At 43.1% G+C, this 16,618-nt stretch overlaps 1 protein-coding gene across 1 annotated transcript in view; it reads right to left on the bottom strand.

Annotated features, from left to right (window-relative positions):
- The window catches only part of khdrbs3 (KH domain containing, RNA binding, signal transduction associated 3), a gene marked incomplete at both ends in the record, with an annotated part of 94,812 nt that overhangs the window by 15,029 nt on the left and 63,165 nt on the right, over positions 1-16,618 (bottom strand). Inside the window, 4 exons of the mRNA XM_080836741.1 lie at positions 2,591-2,673; positions 13,006-13,192; positions 14,719-14,858; positions 16,573-16,618. The exon at positions 16,573-16,618 is cut by the window's right edge and continues 101 nt beyond it. Coding sequence (XP_080692867.1) covers positions 2,591-2,673; positions 13,006-13,192; positions 14,719-14,858; positions 16,573-16,618 — 456 coding nt within the window. The remainder of the gene's footprint in view (positions 1-2,590; positions 2,674-13,005; positions 13,193-14,718; positions 14,859-16,572) is intronic.

Raw genomic sequence — 16,618 nt, 5'->3', positions numbered from 1 at the left:
CACAGGCACACACGCACACACTCAAGTACGCACACACACAGACACACCTACACACACTCATGCATGCACACACACACACACACACACACACACACACACACACACACACACACACACACACACACACACACACACACACACATACTTCCTCAAACTGTGAACATCTGACAGACAAGCTCTTCAGCACTTTAACTGTCTCTGCAGTGCACTGCTCTCACAGGCTGGCAGGGAAAGGGAGGCTCTCTCGTTCATCTTTTACCCGGAGAGAGCAAGTCCAATTTCTGCTTGGGAAGAAACTGTGCATGTGTGTGTGTGTGTGTGTGTGTGTGTGTGTGTGTGTGTGTGTGAGAGCGAGAGAAGGACAAATTAAATATAGATAAATAGAGAAAGTAAGATGGGAGAGGAATGGGAATTAGTGTGTGGAGAGGACATTTTGCTTTCTGGGAGCTGCTGGACAACAGATATTCTGCCATCAGGAGCAGCCTTTCTCTATCATTGATCAACAGACACACACACACACACACACAAACAATCAAACGTCAAAAAGCCCTGTGTTATCCAGGATACCACTCGTCCTCTCATCCATTTTCGTCCTCTTTCCCCACAACCATCTTCTTTTTTTTTATTTACAGAGGACTCTAATGCATTTTTGACACCTTAAGTGCAGCAACAATCCAGCCTCTTTCTTCAAACCATCCACAGAGGTCAAAGGAGAGGGGTGTGTGTTGGTGTGTGTGTGTGTGTGTCTGTGTGTGTGAGGTGGCTTGACGAGAGAGAAAAGAAAGGAATAGTGACAAAGAAAAGAGACAAGATTGATAAAACAGCATGGCACCAGCAAACAAGCCAACAGGCGAAAGCAGAGCCTTTGACCGGCAGTGGCACAACGAGGCTGATAGCTCTCTGAATGTAGAAGAAATCAATACTCTACATTTAGCATCAGAAGAACTCCTCCACAAATACAGAGAGGGGGGCGGGTGGGAATGAGAGAGAGAGAAAGAGAGAGAGAACACACCCCGGAACAAAACCCGTTGTCAAGAGATCCTATAATTTATCTGCTGAAATATTTTTTTTCCAGGGAAATAGAAAATAGATTGCGACTCTGTCCACCTCTGAAATAGACCATTTCATCTGCATACATATGTCACAGTATAAATATTCATTTGTTAATAGATAAAGACTCTCACAGTTGAATAAAAACCAATGGCCAATGACCACACAAAATGAAGGAAACCAGAAAACCGCCTGCCTCTACAAGTTTCTGGGACGATTATGAAAATTGAAATGGTATATTTGTATGATATATTTGGCGTAAAAAGCCTTTTGTTCCAAATGTTTTCATGTTACTGCCATGCTGTGCACTGTTCAGATCACCATACAGGAAATGATACGTTCACGTGGCGCCTACACAACCAACAATAAAAGTCCCCAGCCAAGCTCTTCCATTAGCCAACCTTTCCCTCCATGTAAATGCTTTCATAACAATCCATTTGCATGCAATTACACTACGTTGAATATTTCTGGCCAACGCTTCTCACCAGCTTCCAGCATGAAGTCAATGCACTGACTGTGTGACTTTTGATATTGCTGTTATTTATTAAGAACATGTCATCTTAGGAACATTTAAGAAATTCAAGGGAAAATTGGACATTGAATAGGTGCAGGATGTCTAGTTAAAAAGCAAGTCTGTGGCAGTTTGGGCTTTACACTGTTATGGAAAATGTGGTAAAACTAGTTGTACAGGTATGTTGTCCAAAAACAACCAACAAATATATGTTTGTGCGTGTGTGCGTGTGCACCTTCTCATGCATCCTCTAAAGCTTAAACCCAAATACCAGTATGGATCTGAAAACTTTATCTACATGCTTGAACAACATATAGTAGGATCATCAGACTGAATTGGCTATTTGAATAACCTACTGTTCAAATATGATGAGGAATATCTATCAATGGTTCAGGAGGTTCTGGATTGGTTAGCTTTTGGATGGAAGGAAGTATTGCTGGAAGTATTGACTTTTTGGTCCATTTTTTTTTCTTTTAAAAAAAAAATCACCTACACATATTACAAAAAGTAGGCAATACATTTATGAAAATACCTCCCATGTAGCCATCCAATTCTTTAACATAGCCCCGAAACTATTGCTGTTATATTTGTCTGCTGGCTACGTCTGATGCCACAACATACTTGTTTAAACATTTTAAATAATGTTATGCTAGCCATTTGGTCTGTTATGTTTAGATTTGTATTCATAATGATTCCCAAGAGCCTATAAACTGTAGAAGTACAGCTTGACAACAAAACATTGCCTTAAGAAAGCCAAATGTTTCACATATTAACAGAAGCATGCCGTATTCCTGCATTTGTCTGCGGATGAAGGAAAGCCTTATAGCCATTTTATGCCTATACTAGTTGAATACATTTGGAGCATAAAGTCAAAGCTTTCTCTTGCAGTGCAGTTTGACAGCCTGAAAACACAGGGCCACATTTCTCCTACAAGGATCACATAGCCTCCCTTTCAAGGGTACCCAGCACAAACAGCTCTCACAGTCTTAGGGGTTTTAGTTCAGTGAACACACACACATGAAGACTTACTTTTGACCTTGAGTGCTGTAGGTGGTGTCATAGGCGTCATATCCCTGTTCGTCATAGGCCGTCCCATACCCATCGTCATACTCCTGCAAACATTCAGAAAGAACAGAGCGTGTCAGGGCGAGGAGAAGCACACTAAATAGAGTACAGATATATTTTCGAAGATTTTAACTTGTTCAAGGGGTGTGATGAATTACTCTTTGGATGCTCAACCGGTGATAATGGATGACTTGAAACATGCCTATATGTTTGTGTCTGATTCTGTTGTAGGCGGAAATTCACAAGCATTCAGCTCTATAAGTCCCTGATGATTTGACATAGCGGAAAACGCGGAGTTCGTCGCAGTGAAGTGGACTTGTGGTACCCCCACCTCCACCAAGAGCTGCTCAATCAATCAAGGTCAAGTGCTTGCCGCTAATGGCAATTTTCATCGGAATATTCCAGCAACTCAACACAGCCCTCCGGATCGCACACAGCAAGAAAGGTTAATATAGTCGCCCGAACCTCATCATATATTAAAAGCCCATTCCGAGGGAAAAGGAGTGCAGCCTCGCAGTAGATTAGAGGAGAGTGTCATGCAAGAACACTGAACTGGAAGAGAGAGGGGAGTGAGAGAGAGAGAGAGAGAGAGAGAGAAAGAGGGGGAGAGAGGGAGAGTGCTGTACTGAAACAGCAAAAGCTCAATCTGAAGCGGCAACACACTCCTGTCTAGTGTGAATTCCAGAAAGTTATCTTACAGAGTGAGCACTTTCAAACTGTGAAGTACTGTTTACTCACTGACAGTCAGTACTACTGATTGTTTTAAGATACATAGTACAATGGTGTTTGAACCGTGAATAATGGTGATGAGTTAAATGAAATGTATTATATCAGGGGTTTTCAACCAGTTTTGTCCCAGGGACCACCAATCTGACTAGAAAGAAATCCGCGGCCCACTGATGTGCCTGCATGCGCGCGTGCGTGTGTGCGTGTGTGCACGCGTGCGTTCGTGCGTGGAGAGAGGGGAGACTTGTCCGTGTAATATCTGGGCATGGTGAAGTCCACACAGCCTGACTATTCGTGGCGAAATGGTAGACAGCGACAGTCTCATATCATTCTCTGGTTCAAGCCTTGCCCTGTACTTATTCTTCAAGTACACAAAAAAACGCTCTCACACAGGTAGGTAGTTTGCAAAGCACAACAGGCTACCATAGACTAGATAGGTACAAGGCTACATTCTGTCAGCCTGAATCTCCTTTATATTATTTTAGACATATTTTTCTCATTTCAGACATGTTCCAGATTAATCTGAATCAATTTTTTTTATTTTATTTTTTTATTTTTTTTAAATCAATGGTGGATGAATCAACATAGGCTCATGTCGGGGACCCCCTGCAATGCCGCCGCGGACCACCGGTTGAAAACCCCTGTATTATATGATCACTGCTGGAAAAAAGTGAAACCAAGTGAAAAGTTCTGTCTGTGTTTCTGAGAATACTGACTACTTTAAACTCCACAGCACAATGGTTAAAATGGTGAAAGAGAAGTGTTCTGAACTGTTTTGACCTCTGATGTGGATTATATCTATTGTGTGTCCACATGCATTGTGCGCTCGTTCATTAATCCTGGCTATTTGCTCTGGCCGGTGTCAATCACCCAATTGCAAGGACAGTCAAAGGTGAAACACATCCACCATATAAGTCAAGGAAAATATAATATTATCATAAATAAACTATATGATCAGGCAAAATACACAAAATAACACTTAGATGTCAATAAGAGCATGTTATCAGATAAACTAAATATACTCTTTTACTGCTCTTCGCCCTTTACTTGTCATTATTTCTCTCCTCTCCACTCCTCATCTTTTCTCTCTTCCCTGGTACCTTCTCTTTGCTCTCCTTTCATTTTGCCACCCTCTGTTCTCTTCTCTCCACTCTTTTCCTCTCCTCTCTTCTGCTCTCCACAACCCTAATCTATCCCTGACTAAGTCAGACATCAAAGAGTACCCTAGCAGTGCATCCTAATTTGGCGTAAATGGGACTTGTGTTCCACATGAAAAAAGGCAGCAAGCCCTCATGGCACCTCTCATCCTCGACACGTTTCCCCCGCGTTAATTCTGACTGCCCTCCATTTGTGCACATGGCAAAGCTGTGGCTTTGAGACTTAGCGACAGGCGAAAAAATAAATAAATGAGTGTCCAAAAATAAACGAATGAAGCGAGGCTTCTCGTCCACACAACCCCATTATTAAGGGGTTTAATTCCCGATCAGTGGAAAATAACATCATTTGAAATTTGGGTCTTTTAATCTTTAATCCTTCTGGGGTATCGGGCATGTTCGGACAAACAAACAAACAACTGAGAAATGTAACGAGGAACCCACATTTTGGTTTGGTGAATAGAAACTTTTAAAAGTTCGCCTTGTTTACAAGAGAAGTTCAAAGATTATCATCATCAGCAGAAGTTGCATCGAGATGAACATTAAAAAATAATCAAAAGAGGAGCAGAGTCACTTTTAAACTGACATGAAAAGCTTTGCTTGATTTACTGGGGAGTCTGCAAATGGGTACAAGCACAAGGCATCACTGGGTAGAGAAGAGTATTTGTACTACACCGCCATCACTGTAATACTTAGGATATCTAACAAGAGGCACTTCAAAACCTCAAGCATGTACTACAGTGTGAAACTGATACCCACCCACACACACACAGACACACACACACAGACACACACACACACACACGCACACACACACACACACACACACACGCACACACACACACACACACACACACACACACACACACACACACACACACACACACACACACACACACACAATCTGAAGTTGGATTGGACTTTGGGAAGGTCAGAAGTGCACTACTTTCAGGTCTCTTTAATTCCGGCCACTCTAGTGAGACGGTGACTGCGTTTGGGTTTTGCACTGAATCCCCTCATTTCAGAGCCTCGCACTAATTTCATCTCTCAGTGATTTTAAATAAAAAATCAGACCACAGGCATCTTTAGAGAGCCAAAGAGTTAATACATAATTAAGATTACTGTTTTTTTAATCACTTCTGAAGAGTTCCTTTCAACTGCAAACATTTCTTTTCACCTTTAAGTTCAATCTGTTCATATCTAAATAAAAAATGGAAATTAAATGATAAAGAGTAGAACTGTGTTACCTAGCTTGATCATGTATGCATAGCCAGGCACACTTATCAAATACATTAGTCTACCTGCATATGAAAAGCAAGGGAGGGATTATATCCAAAGAGTTGGTGGTGTGTGTGTGTGTGTGAGTGTGTGTGTGTGTGTGTGTGTGTGTGTGTGTGTGTGTGTGTGTGTGTGTGTGTGTGTGTGTGTGTGTGTGTGTGTGTGTGTGTGTGTGTGTGTGTGTGTGTGTGTGTGTGTGTGATGTTGAATAAAACTCCTGACTGTTACCTTGAAGTATGGCAACTCATTCATGGTGTCTGTGAAGAGTGTTAAGATGACAAATCTAAAAGCATTTTTTGATCAGCTAGGTGTCAGTAATGACATCAAGCAGTTGGAATAAGATGAATCTGTGTCATGGTTGAGAGAGTCTCCTTCTCAAACATCAAATCTTTAAAGCCACAGTCACAGACTATTGCCACAGCAAAAATTATATAAAACAATAAATACTTTAAGCCATTAATATGACAAAAGTACCATTACATTTTTTTATAATAAACTATGATTACATTTTATATTTAATAGTAGCAGTACTTAAGCTCTGATTTCTTTGATCTTTTTTTAGCTATTCATTCTCACTCTTATTTAGCTCAACATCACAAGGGACGTATGCCTATTCTAATGAACATAAAAGCCAAATTAGTCATTGAAAGACTTAAAATGGGATATTGGAAAAGGGCTTGTCAAAAAAAAAGAAAGCCTTTCGACACATTTCATTTCGACATCCACATTACAGCCAATCAAGCCCACTCCAGTCCTAGTCCCTGGAGCTCCATTTCACATGATTCGATGGAATAATCATCTTCTATGATCATTTCATCATGCGTGCACACCACCATCACCTAGTGCATATGAGTGGCACTACTGTGAGAGATGTGTTTGCTAAATTGAATGGGGCATGGCTGTGACGGACACGTGGACAGATCAGTGTGGCCATATCAGTTTCACAGTGGCGCTGTGGCTGTGTGTTCGAGGTAGGAGAGAGCGTGAAGGAGGTCAACACAGGGAGACAGAAAGACAGAAAGAGAGAAAGGGAGAAACTAAATATAGGAAAACAGAAAGATAGAAAAACCAAGTCAGAATGAGAGAAAATGAGAAATTGAGAGAAGTATGCCTAGAAAGAAAGAAAGAAAGAAAGGAAGAAAGGAAGGAAGGAAGAAAGAAAACAAGGAAGAGAGAAGGAATAAGACTACCTAGCAAGCGATCACCCGGGTCGCCTTTCAACAGGATCCCGGCCAGTGACGGCAGTTCCTTTCCTTTGCTCTTGCAGCCATTGTTCCCCATTCTCCCCATTCTCCCCATTCTGTCATTTGGCATTCAGAGCGGGAGGCCTGGGCGAAGTGGTACATTAAGGGCTTTAACAAAGCCCTGTAATGGCCACTCACTCATCAACCAGGCCTACAGCGAGAGCCAGCAGGGAGAGGTGGGACACGGCGCTGCTAGAGACAGGCTGCTGCTGTGGTTGCTTTGTTTTGATGCTTTGCTCATTTCCATCTACTGCTGACTGTCTGCTATAACTGCAGCCCAATACTTTAAAATCAGTAATGGCTACATCATTGTCCATGTAATTGGGTAACATGTGTTTGTGACTTTGTTACATTGTAATCACACAAACGAGGAGAAAAAGACAATTAATCAAAGTGCTTTATATGTACATGTATCCCAACCCTAATTCAAACATTAAGCCTAGCATGTTTGTCTCAGTTGGAACCAGTTTGCCAGAGATCATTGGTAATCGTCATATGCTATTCTTTATTACATAGTTCTTACATGTGTAACAACAATGTAATAAGATACACTCTACTATAGGAACTAAACTATAAATGTAACAGTTTCTCATGAGCCCCAGAACTCCTTTCCACAGAGAAATGTAATGAATTTATTTGCTTTTTTAATGACCGACCCCCCGACCCCCAACACCCCAGCACCACAGGACGAAGATATACACTCCTGAAACAACCAACTACTGGTCAAATTAAGTATGGCAGTGCTCTTACAGTATAGTAGACTTTAAGTAATGAGTTACTAGCCTACTTTATACTTTATATATAATATGGTCAGGGCCTTCCGTTAAGCCCACCCACCTCTTTGGACCAGTTCTAGTGTGAACACCAAGACAGAGGCAGCCCTTCTCCATAATGCTGGGTAATGTGAAGTGAGAGGCTGCGCTATGAGAGAGCGGGGCAGCCCCGCCTCACTTGAGGTTAGATGAGGATTTAGGACATTTGCACTGTAGCATGTTTACAGATAGACTAAGAGCACGGCATACAGGAGGCTTAGGATACTGAGCACCGCTCCCAAGTGTGGATTAGCACGAGCGGCGAGGACGAGGAGAAAGTTTGCGGGAGAGAGATAGAGGGAGGGGATCCAACAGAGAGAAAGGAAGAGAGAGAGGGGGAGGGAGAGAGAAAGAGAGAGGGGAGGGGTAGAGAAGAGAGGACAGAGCTGATAGAGGGGATGAATGAACAAAATTAACCATAATGCGAAGAGACTGAGCAAGATCAAGCAAAAGCAACAGCATTACGACAAAGAGAATGAGAGAGAGAGAGAGAAAGAGAAGGAAAGACAGGGGAGTAAGGAGAGTAAGGAGAGAATGGGGCTGAGGAAGAAGAAAATGTACGGGAGAAAGAGAGCGGAGCACAACTGAAAACATAGAAACGAGAGAACCTGAGAGAGAGGAGTGTGTTGTGTCTATGTATGTGTTTGCGCTTGTATTATATGCAGGAGCTTTTGTTTGCTCATATTTAAACGTGTGTGTATGAGAACGTGTAGGCATGTGTGTGTGTGTGTGTGTGTGTGTGTGTGTGTGTGTGTGTGTGTGTGTGTGTGTGTGTGTGTGTATATACGTGCGTGCGTTGAGCTGACAGCTCCTAAGTGAGTGTTTTCATTAGTATGCGGGGGTACGTCTGAGAGGCATGTTGTAGGGAGATAAGAGATGCCCTGTGAGGCCACAGCAGACACACTGGTCTGCCAGTGGCTGTCTGAATGAGTACAAACACACACACACACACACACACACGTATACACACATACACACATACACACACACAAATGTACACACACACACACACACACACACACACACACACACACACACACACACACACACACACACACACACACACACACACATGCCTACACATTCTCATACACACGTTTAAATATGAGCAAACAAAAGCTCCTGCATATAATACAAGCGCAAACACATACATACACACACACACACATACACACACACACACACACATACATACACACACACACACACACACTAAACGCAGTACCACAATGCAGTTGCTACTGATAGCAGAACCCCCAAAAGAGAGTGAGAGTGCGGAGGCTTTCATGTTCATAAACCCTCCTTACTGAGGCAGCCCTGCTGCCACTCTCACACACAAGGGATAATTGGTTTCTAAAGCGCACGTTTGATCCCTCAGACTATTGTCCAGACAGCAAAGGAACAAACCAATAAGCCAGAGATCATTTCCTCTGGGACTGCTGTGAAATGTAACATGTAATATAGCCTACTTATTCAAGATGAAATATTTAGATAAAGAGGAATAAAATAAGTAAGCAAAATGTAAAGTCCGCCGGTAAGTATCGGAAAATACATCTTGACAGGACTAACAGGACCCCGACAAGCAGCAGAGTTTCTTCCTTATTTTTCGATACCGACCAGCGGACTATACAGCATCCCGCTTATTATACGGTTACTTGCCAAAACGATAGAGAACATTCCTCCAAAATACCTCTTTTTAATTATTTTGTTGCCATTTCCTGACTTCCGCTCAGGAAAAAAAATGTTCTTCAGGCAAATAGAACTTTTAAAGTTTCAGGTGTTGCATAGCAACCCATTACTTGCTGACATCAAGTTACAATGGATTTCCTTGACATTAAGTGAACGGACTACTTGCAGAACGGTATGAAAGACTACCGAAGGCAGTGGCCATTCATTTTTTTGCAGCGGTCAATATAAAGAAATATCAGACCTCCGAATGTTGGGTGGCCTATTTGAATCAATGGAACTTTTTGCAACATTCTGAGAAGCCATATAATAAAGTACAATTGTATGCAAGGAATAGTGAACATCGTCCTTTCGTCCTTAATTGTCTGGTCTATGAAACATACATCCAATTCTACAATAATCAGCAATGTGTCTGGGTGCAGCCATGGTCATGTTCGGTTCATTATGGGTCAAAATCACCAATATCAAAAGAATGCAAATCTCACTGTCTATGGTCCTGATATAACTTTATATTCTAGTAAACCTAAAAATACATCCCAATCTCGTGAGGAGTCAGGAAAAGAGGACTTTTGGAGCCAACATATACAAACTACAGTCCTGGTATGTCCTCCAGCATTAGCAGCCTCATCGCTATCACTGCTAACATACATGTCTTTAAATTGCACAGAGTAACAGAGCACATGAGTGGTATTGTTTCCCTCTATATTTTTCTCTAATATCCAGTTTCCTAAGTATAATGAAGTACTTTTGTTACAGCTATGACCTATTTAAAACAGATATTAACAATCTGACAGAGCTTCTTTAGAACCACACACACACACACACACACACACACACACACACACACACACACACACACACACACACACACACACATATAGAGAAGAGCATGTGCAAATGCACACACATACACACACAAAGAGAGAAAGAGGAACCCATGACTGTATCTGCTGTGGGTGTAAGTTATTTAGCATTCAAAAAACATACAGTCTCCTGGCTAAATCCATTATTAGCCAACTAATCCATAACCATTACACTTGAAATCCTAATGCAAAGCAGATAATAGTATTCTGGGAAGTGAGGGGCCCATGAATATGTTGCATTACATTTGCATGATATGATATTTTGCCATAAGTTACTGACTTTTCCACACCTTACCAATTGCCATACACAATTTCCCTAAATTTCCCTTGGGATAAATACAAAATATCCATATCCATATCCATATCTATCTATCTATCTATCTATCTATCTATCTATCTATCTATCTATCTATCTATCTATCTATCTATCTATCTATCTATCTATACACTTACCATATAAACACAAACATGAAGTAACAAAAACAACCTACAAAAACCTGATCACACCCCTTTTGTTTGTCCTCCATTGCATATCTGAACTGTTTGGTTGCTATGGTCATGTAGGGTTTCCTCAGATTCACCTGCAGTTATTAATGAATGATTCATTCCCTTCATCTGCTAATTGAGGACATACTGACTATGCTGGTTAGGCTTGGAACTGAGGCAGAACAGTCTTGTTTAATGCTTTTGTCGTACAGTTTTTATTGATTGCCAAGACAAATGTCTTGACCAAATAAAGTACATATAATGATATTGCATGCCAGTGCTTACTAAATGAACACATGGTGCAGCCAGAGGTATGTGATGGGATTTGTGTTTAGTGTTTGTGTTTTGCACAAAAAGTTCAACAAATCTGAATTGTGTGTGAAAACATGGGAATAGTGTTTATAGTTCTGGGAAATGGATCTGTCTTTTGATTGATGAAGTCATGGTTTGGAATGTTTAGTTAATAGGCCCAGTTACAGTGAGGAAGCGATTGAGAAAAACTGTAAACTAGCACATTAAAGCTCTCACCTCTGTCTGAATGTTAGCTAATTACAGCAGAGAAGCTGTCAGGCAGTCAGACAGGGGATAAAAATAGCGCCTTTGTAGTCTGTGATATTAGGGAGATGAGAAGGGAAAAGCTATTACAACAAAATGAAATATGAAAAATTGAATATTTGCAAAGAGCTAAACAGAGACTTAGACTGGAAAACTGGACGTGGCTGGTGTGTTGTCAGAGTGGTGTGTGGCAGTTAAGGTTTTTAAGTGTATTTATGCGTGTGTGTGTGTGTGTGTGTGTGTGTGTGTGTGTGTGTGTGTGTGTGTGTGTGTGTGTGTGTGTGTGTGTGTGTGTGTGTGTGTGTGTGTGTGTGTGGGTAGACAAGGATGTGTGTATACGGTTGTGTGCTTGTGTGTGTTTTTATAAGGGTGCATACGTGGACATCTGTGTGTGTGTGTGTGTGTGTGTGTGTGTGTGTGTGTCCGTGAGGTTATGTGTGTATGTCTGTGAATGTGTGTGCGAGTGTATGTGTGTGTGTACACACCAATGTTAGCTTTTGTGTTTGTGTCTAAGCTCTAGGTGAGTTTATTTCACCGGCTTTTGAGAGCAGTCTGGACATTGGGAACTGATAAGCTTTCTCTTAAGACTGCACTCAATCAGGAAAAGCACACACAGATAAGACCCCTCTGAGTCACCACAGCACAGAGCCACTCTGACCCCCCACAACAGACTGCAAACACACCGGGCCGCTCTTTCCCTCTCACCGGCGCTGACACTGACTCTCAGCACAGATCTGAACGTGCGCAATGGGACAAACCCACATCCGACTGATGAAAAATGGGACAGAAGGAAAGGCAAGTGGTTGTTAAAATGGCCCCAGACTAGATTTCTATTTTTTTTTCTAGCTAGAAAGAGGGAGGGGGGGGGGGGGGGGAGAGAGTGGGAGGCAAAGAGAAAGAGACAGAAATAGATAGATAGAGAGAGAGATGGGAAGAATGGGGAAGTACAAAGAGTGAGCTAATTTGTTAAAGCTTGAGACCATGACGACACCCATGCCAGATACTGTGAAGGCTGCTGGTATGTAGAACACCCCATTCCTCCAGCTGCAAGGTGCCACAAGAGTCCGAGAAATTAATCACGAACCCCAGATGTGCCGCTGCTACCCCTCTCTTTGCTCTTCAACCTCCTTACACCTTTCTTCTGCTCAGGTGAGGGTGCTGGCTGGCCCCCTTTCACACCTGCTGCACTCTGCTGTGCTGCCATTACTTTCTCCAGGCTAACATGTAACCTTAGCCACTTCGACAAAGATTTGCCTGTAACCCTCAGCAAACCCTAAATGTGTAACGAACGTGGCAACCATTGAGCTTTGTGACCATCAGGGATGACACTGTGTAAGGGCCAACACAAATAACTTTCAAAATCAAAGAGCCATAGAGGCTTTAGATGAATTTACAAGTATACAACAGAACAACAGTATTATGACATTACAGTAAGTAACACATTTAAATTGAAACAGCATGTAATGAAATTGAGGACTTTAAGTTTGCGTACCTATGCAGTGTGCATGTGTGTTTATGTACTGTATGTGTTGGTGTATGTGCACATGTGTGTCCATGTCATGCATGGCTACTTACATACTCCTCGTACGTCTCTTGCACTATGGGCGGTGGGGGTCTGTAGCCGGCGGGCGGGGGTGCCCCTCGTGCCCGCTGCGCTGGCCCCCCTCTTCCTCTGCTGGATGGCACTCGGCTTGGAGGGGCCCCTCTGGGAGCTACGCCACGGGGCATTGCCGCCTGTGGGGGGGGCACTCCGCCTCGAGTCCTGGAATAAAAACACACACACACACACACACACACACACACACACACACACACACACACACACACACACACACACACGTGAAGTCGGATACCAAAAGTAAAGCCAAGAGAGCCGCTGGCTCCCAAATGCATCGCCCAAAGCATTCAGGCAACAGCGGCTTAGCTACACTTTTTTTATCTGGGTCATGGAGTTTAATGTGGAGGTGATGCAACTGTTTGCAGTATATTGTAGTACACCACCACCAATCTGATTCCACGGCGTGTCACTGGTCTGGGTTTAGCTTTAAGGTGACATTGGGCTAAAAACCCAGGATTTTCTAGTTATTTCCGTTCATGGTTACACTGCATGTGTTCGACATAACTAAATATCAATGATCAATCCCTCTAGCTACACATACAGGCTCTTCAAATGAAAACCTTTCCATTAACAAGCACCACTTGCAAAAGTGAAATTTTGGGCAGCAATGCAGTGACATAATTATGAGTGCAAATATATACTGATGGCTTACATGTACCTCAGGGTGGGTGGGGGAGGTTTGGTGGTGGTGGAGGGGGACTGCTTTCTTATTGCGCACAAATTACCCACGGTAAATGCTAATTACAGTCTAATTCAAAAACAGATCCAATTAAATCCCGTCTCAGAGCCATATAAACATCCCTGACTGTGACCCTGTTTATCGTCCCGATCTGCTGAGACGCGTGTTGGCTTTCAGGCACACAAAAAGTAAACAGCACCACTTTTAGCAGTTTCTCCTTTCACAAGGAGACAGTCCATCACTTAGGCACAAACAAACAAGCAGACATGGAGCGAGGCCCTCAGATCTCAGCACGCACACAGACACACAAACACACACACACATACACTTACACACAGCGGGATGAAGGAAGGCAATTGCATGAGCGCACATACACAAAGGCAGACATACACCCACACCAATGCACAGACAGGTCAATAGACATACACATATGCACATATGCAAAAACACGGTCTATATAGACTGGCATACACAAACACACACACACACACACACACACACACACACACACACACACACACACACACACACACACACACACACACACTCACACACACACACACACACATTTAAAAGCTCTGGCAGGATGAAGCATGTATGAAAACCAAAATAAACCATAATGAACACACCAATGTCACCCTGTGCAATCTTTTTTTAATTGATGAAGGCCTGCTGTTATTTTTTACGTCTGATTTTGCTTTCACAAGTACACCACTATAGGGATTAAATATGAGAGCATTCTATGATAAAAGGAATCAAATCCTCTTATATGGTCCAGCCATGATAGACATTGAGATTAATGGCACAATGTACACAAATGAAATGGAAGCCTTTGATCATTCTTGTTGAACACAGAGATTAGAAATGCTAACACATTCAAACAAACAAACACACAAACACACACACACACACAGACACACACACACACACAGAGACACACAGACACACAGACACACACACACACCCACACAGACACACACACACACAATACCTGATGGGTCCAGGAGCAGGTGTCCCTCGTACCCGCGCTGACGGCTTGCCTCTCACTGCTGGTACCTTGGCATCCTCTGAACCACCATTCAGGTAAGTGAGCTCCTGCAGCTGGGCCTGTCTAATCTCATCATTGTAATCCTGTCACACACACACACACACACACACACAGATTTAGAAAAGGAAATAAGATCTGAAAATGCTCACACACACACACTTGTGACCACATTCACGTTCACACATCAAAACAAACCCTCACACCCAACCACGTGTGCACAATGCACGTAGGAGCAGACAGGCATAGCACCCTGATACAGAGCTCCTTCTCAAAGTACACACACACACACACACACACACACACACACACACACACACACACACACACACACACACACACACACACACACACACACACACACACACAAATCCATACACACACACAGCTCTGTACGAACCCTTTCAATTACAGCACATTAAACCACGTCCTTTATCTTGCGGGTTACAGCCCAGGGAATATCTAATTAATGTAGTGTACAGTAAGGGGGCTGGCCTCGAGCCCCTTCAGACAGGGAGAGAGAGCATCCAAGACCCCCCCATCAGATAAGACCAAGAGCCCTGGCTGCCTTTATCTCCACTCGCACTCTCTCTCCCCCGAATGAAACAGCAGCAATTAATATGGAAATCAGCTACTGATGATCAGGTCGGGAAGGGGCTGATCCTGATGTGTCTCCTGCGTATCGATACACATATTTACAGATGGAGTCACAGGCTGTGATTAATGACTGCAAATGAATCCTCGGAAGAGGAGGAGGAGGAGGAGGAGGAGGAGAGGAAGAGGTGGCGGAGTGGCATGCATTATAGATGGGCTGAGGAGTAAATAAACTGTTTCCCTTTCTCTGTCTTTCTCTCTTTGTTGTTTTCTCTTTCTCCTTCTCTCCAACTGTATCTGTCTCTTGCACGCGTGATTCAACTCCCTTACTGCATCTTCCTCTCTCCTCTCCCGCTGTTTCTCTTTGTTTTTTGCCCTATCTCTCACTTTCTCTACCTCTCCCACACTCTATTTGTGCATCTCTCTCTCTATCTGTCATCCTTGCTGCTCTGGGTCTAGGAGCTGCTCACTCATGCTGTGAATCCCAGGCTGTTTTCAAACAGTGCGCACAAGTTTGTGGACACACACAAACACCCTCGCTCTCTCTTTTTCTTTCTCTCTCTCTCTCTCTCTCAAACACACACACACTGACATAGACAGATAGACACACACAACGTTGCTCCTGTCCGGTCTTGTGTAAAATCAGTCTGAACCATGTTCCTGAATACTTCGGGATCTTTGGGGCCGTGTCTTACATGCTTACACAGACAGCATGAGAGACCACCGCTGACCACTGCTCTGCTCTGGCAGTCCGGGCAGCTCTGGGACTTCAGCACTCTCATACTCTCACGGTGAGAGACATCTCATTCTGACACAGCGGTGCATCACATTACATTGACTTTTTCTAACCTAGTGAAACTGCTGCCTTGTTTTGAGGGGGAGAGAGAGAGAAAGAGAGAGGGACTGATGGAAGGGATGAAGAGAGAGAAAGGGAACAGGGGAGAGGGAATGAGATCGAGAATATTATGGACAGCTGGGCAGCACGTACAAGAATCAGATAGCAAGAGGAAAAGGGGGAGTGAGAAAGGCGGAGGAAAAGAGTTGAAGGAAGAGAGTAGAAGTCTATAAGTAATGGTGGCACGTACAGGGATCACACAGAGACAGAGAGAAAGTCGGAATAGACAAATAGGAAGGAATAGACAAAAAAGAGAAAAGAACGAGAGAATGAAACAGGAAGCAAAAGCAAAAGGAGTGGGTGGCCTGTACCGGAATGAGGAATTTCTTGATCTCTTCCAGCGCGTGGCCCATTCTG

Source organism: Sprattus sprattus, assembly GCF_963457725.1.
Source record: "Sprattus sprattus genome assembly, chromosome: 4".
In the NCBI taxonomy this organism is placed as follows: Eukaryota; Metazoa; Chordata; class Actinopteri; order Clupeiformes; family Clupeidae; genus Sprattus; species Sprattus sprattus.
Note: the sequence above shows the minus strand (reverse complement) of the source record. Positions and strands in the feature narration are given on the sequence as shown.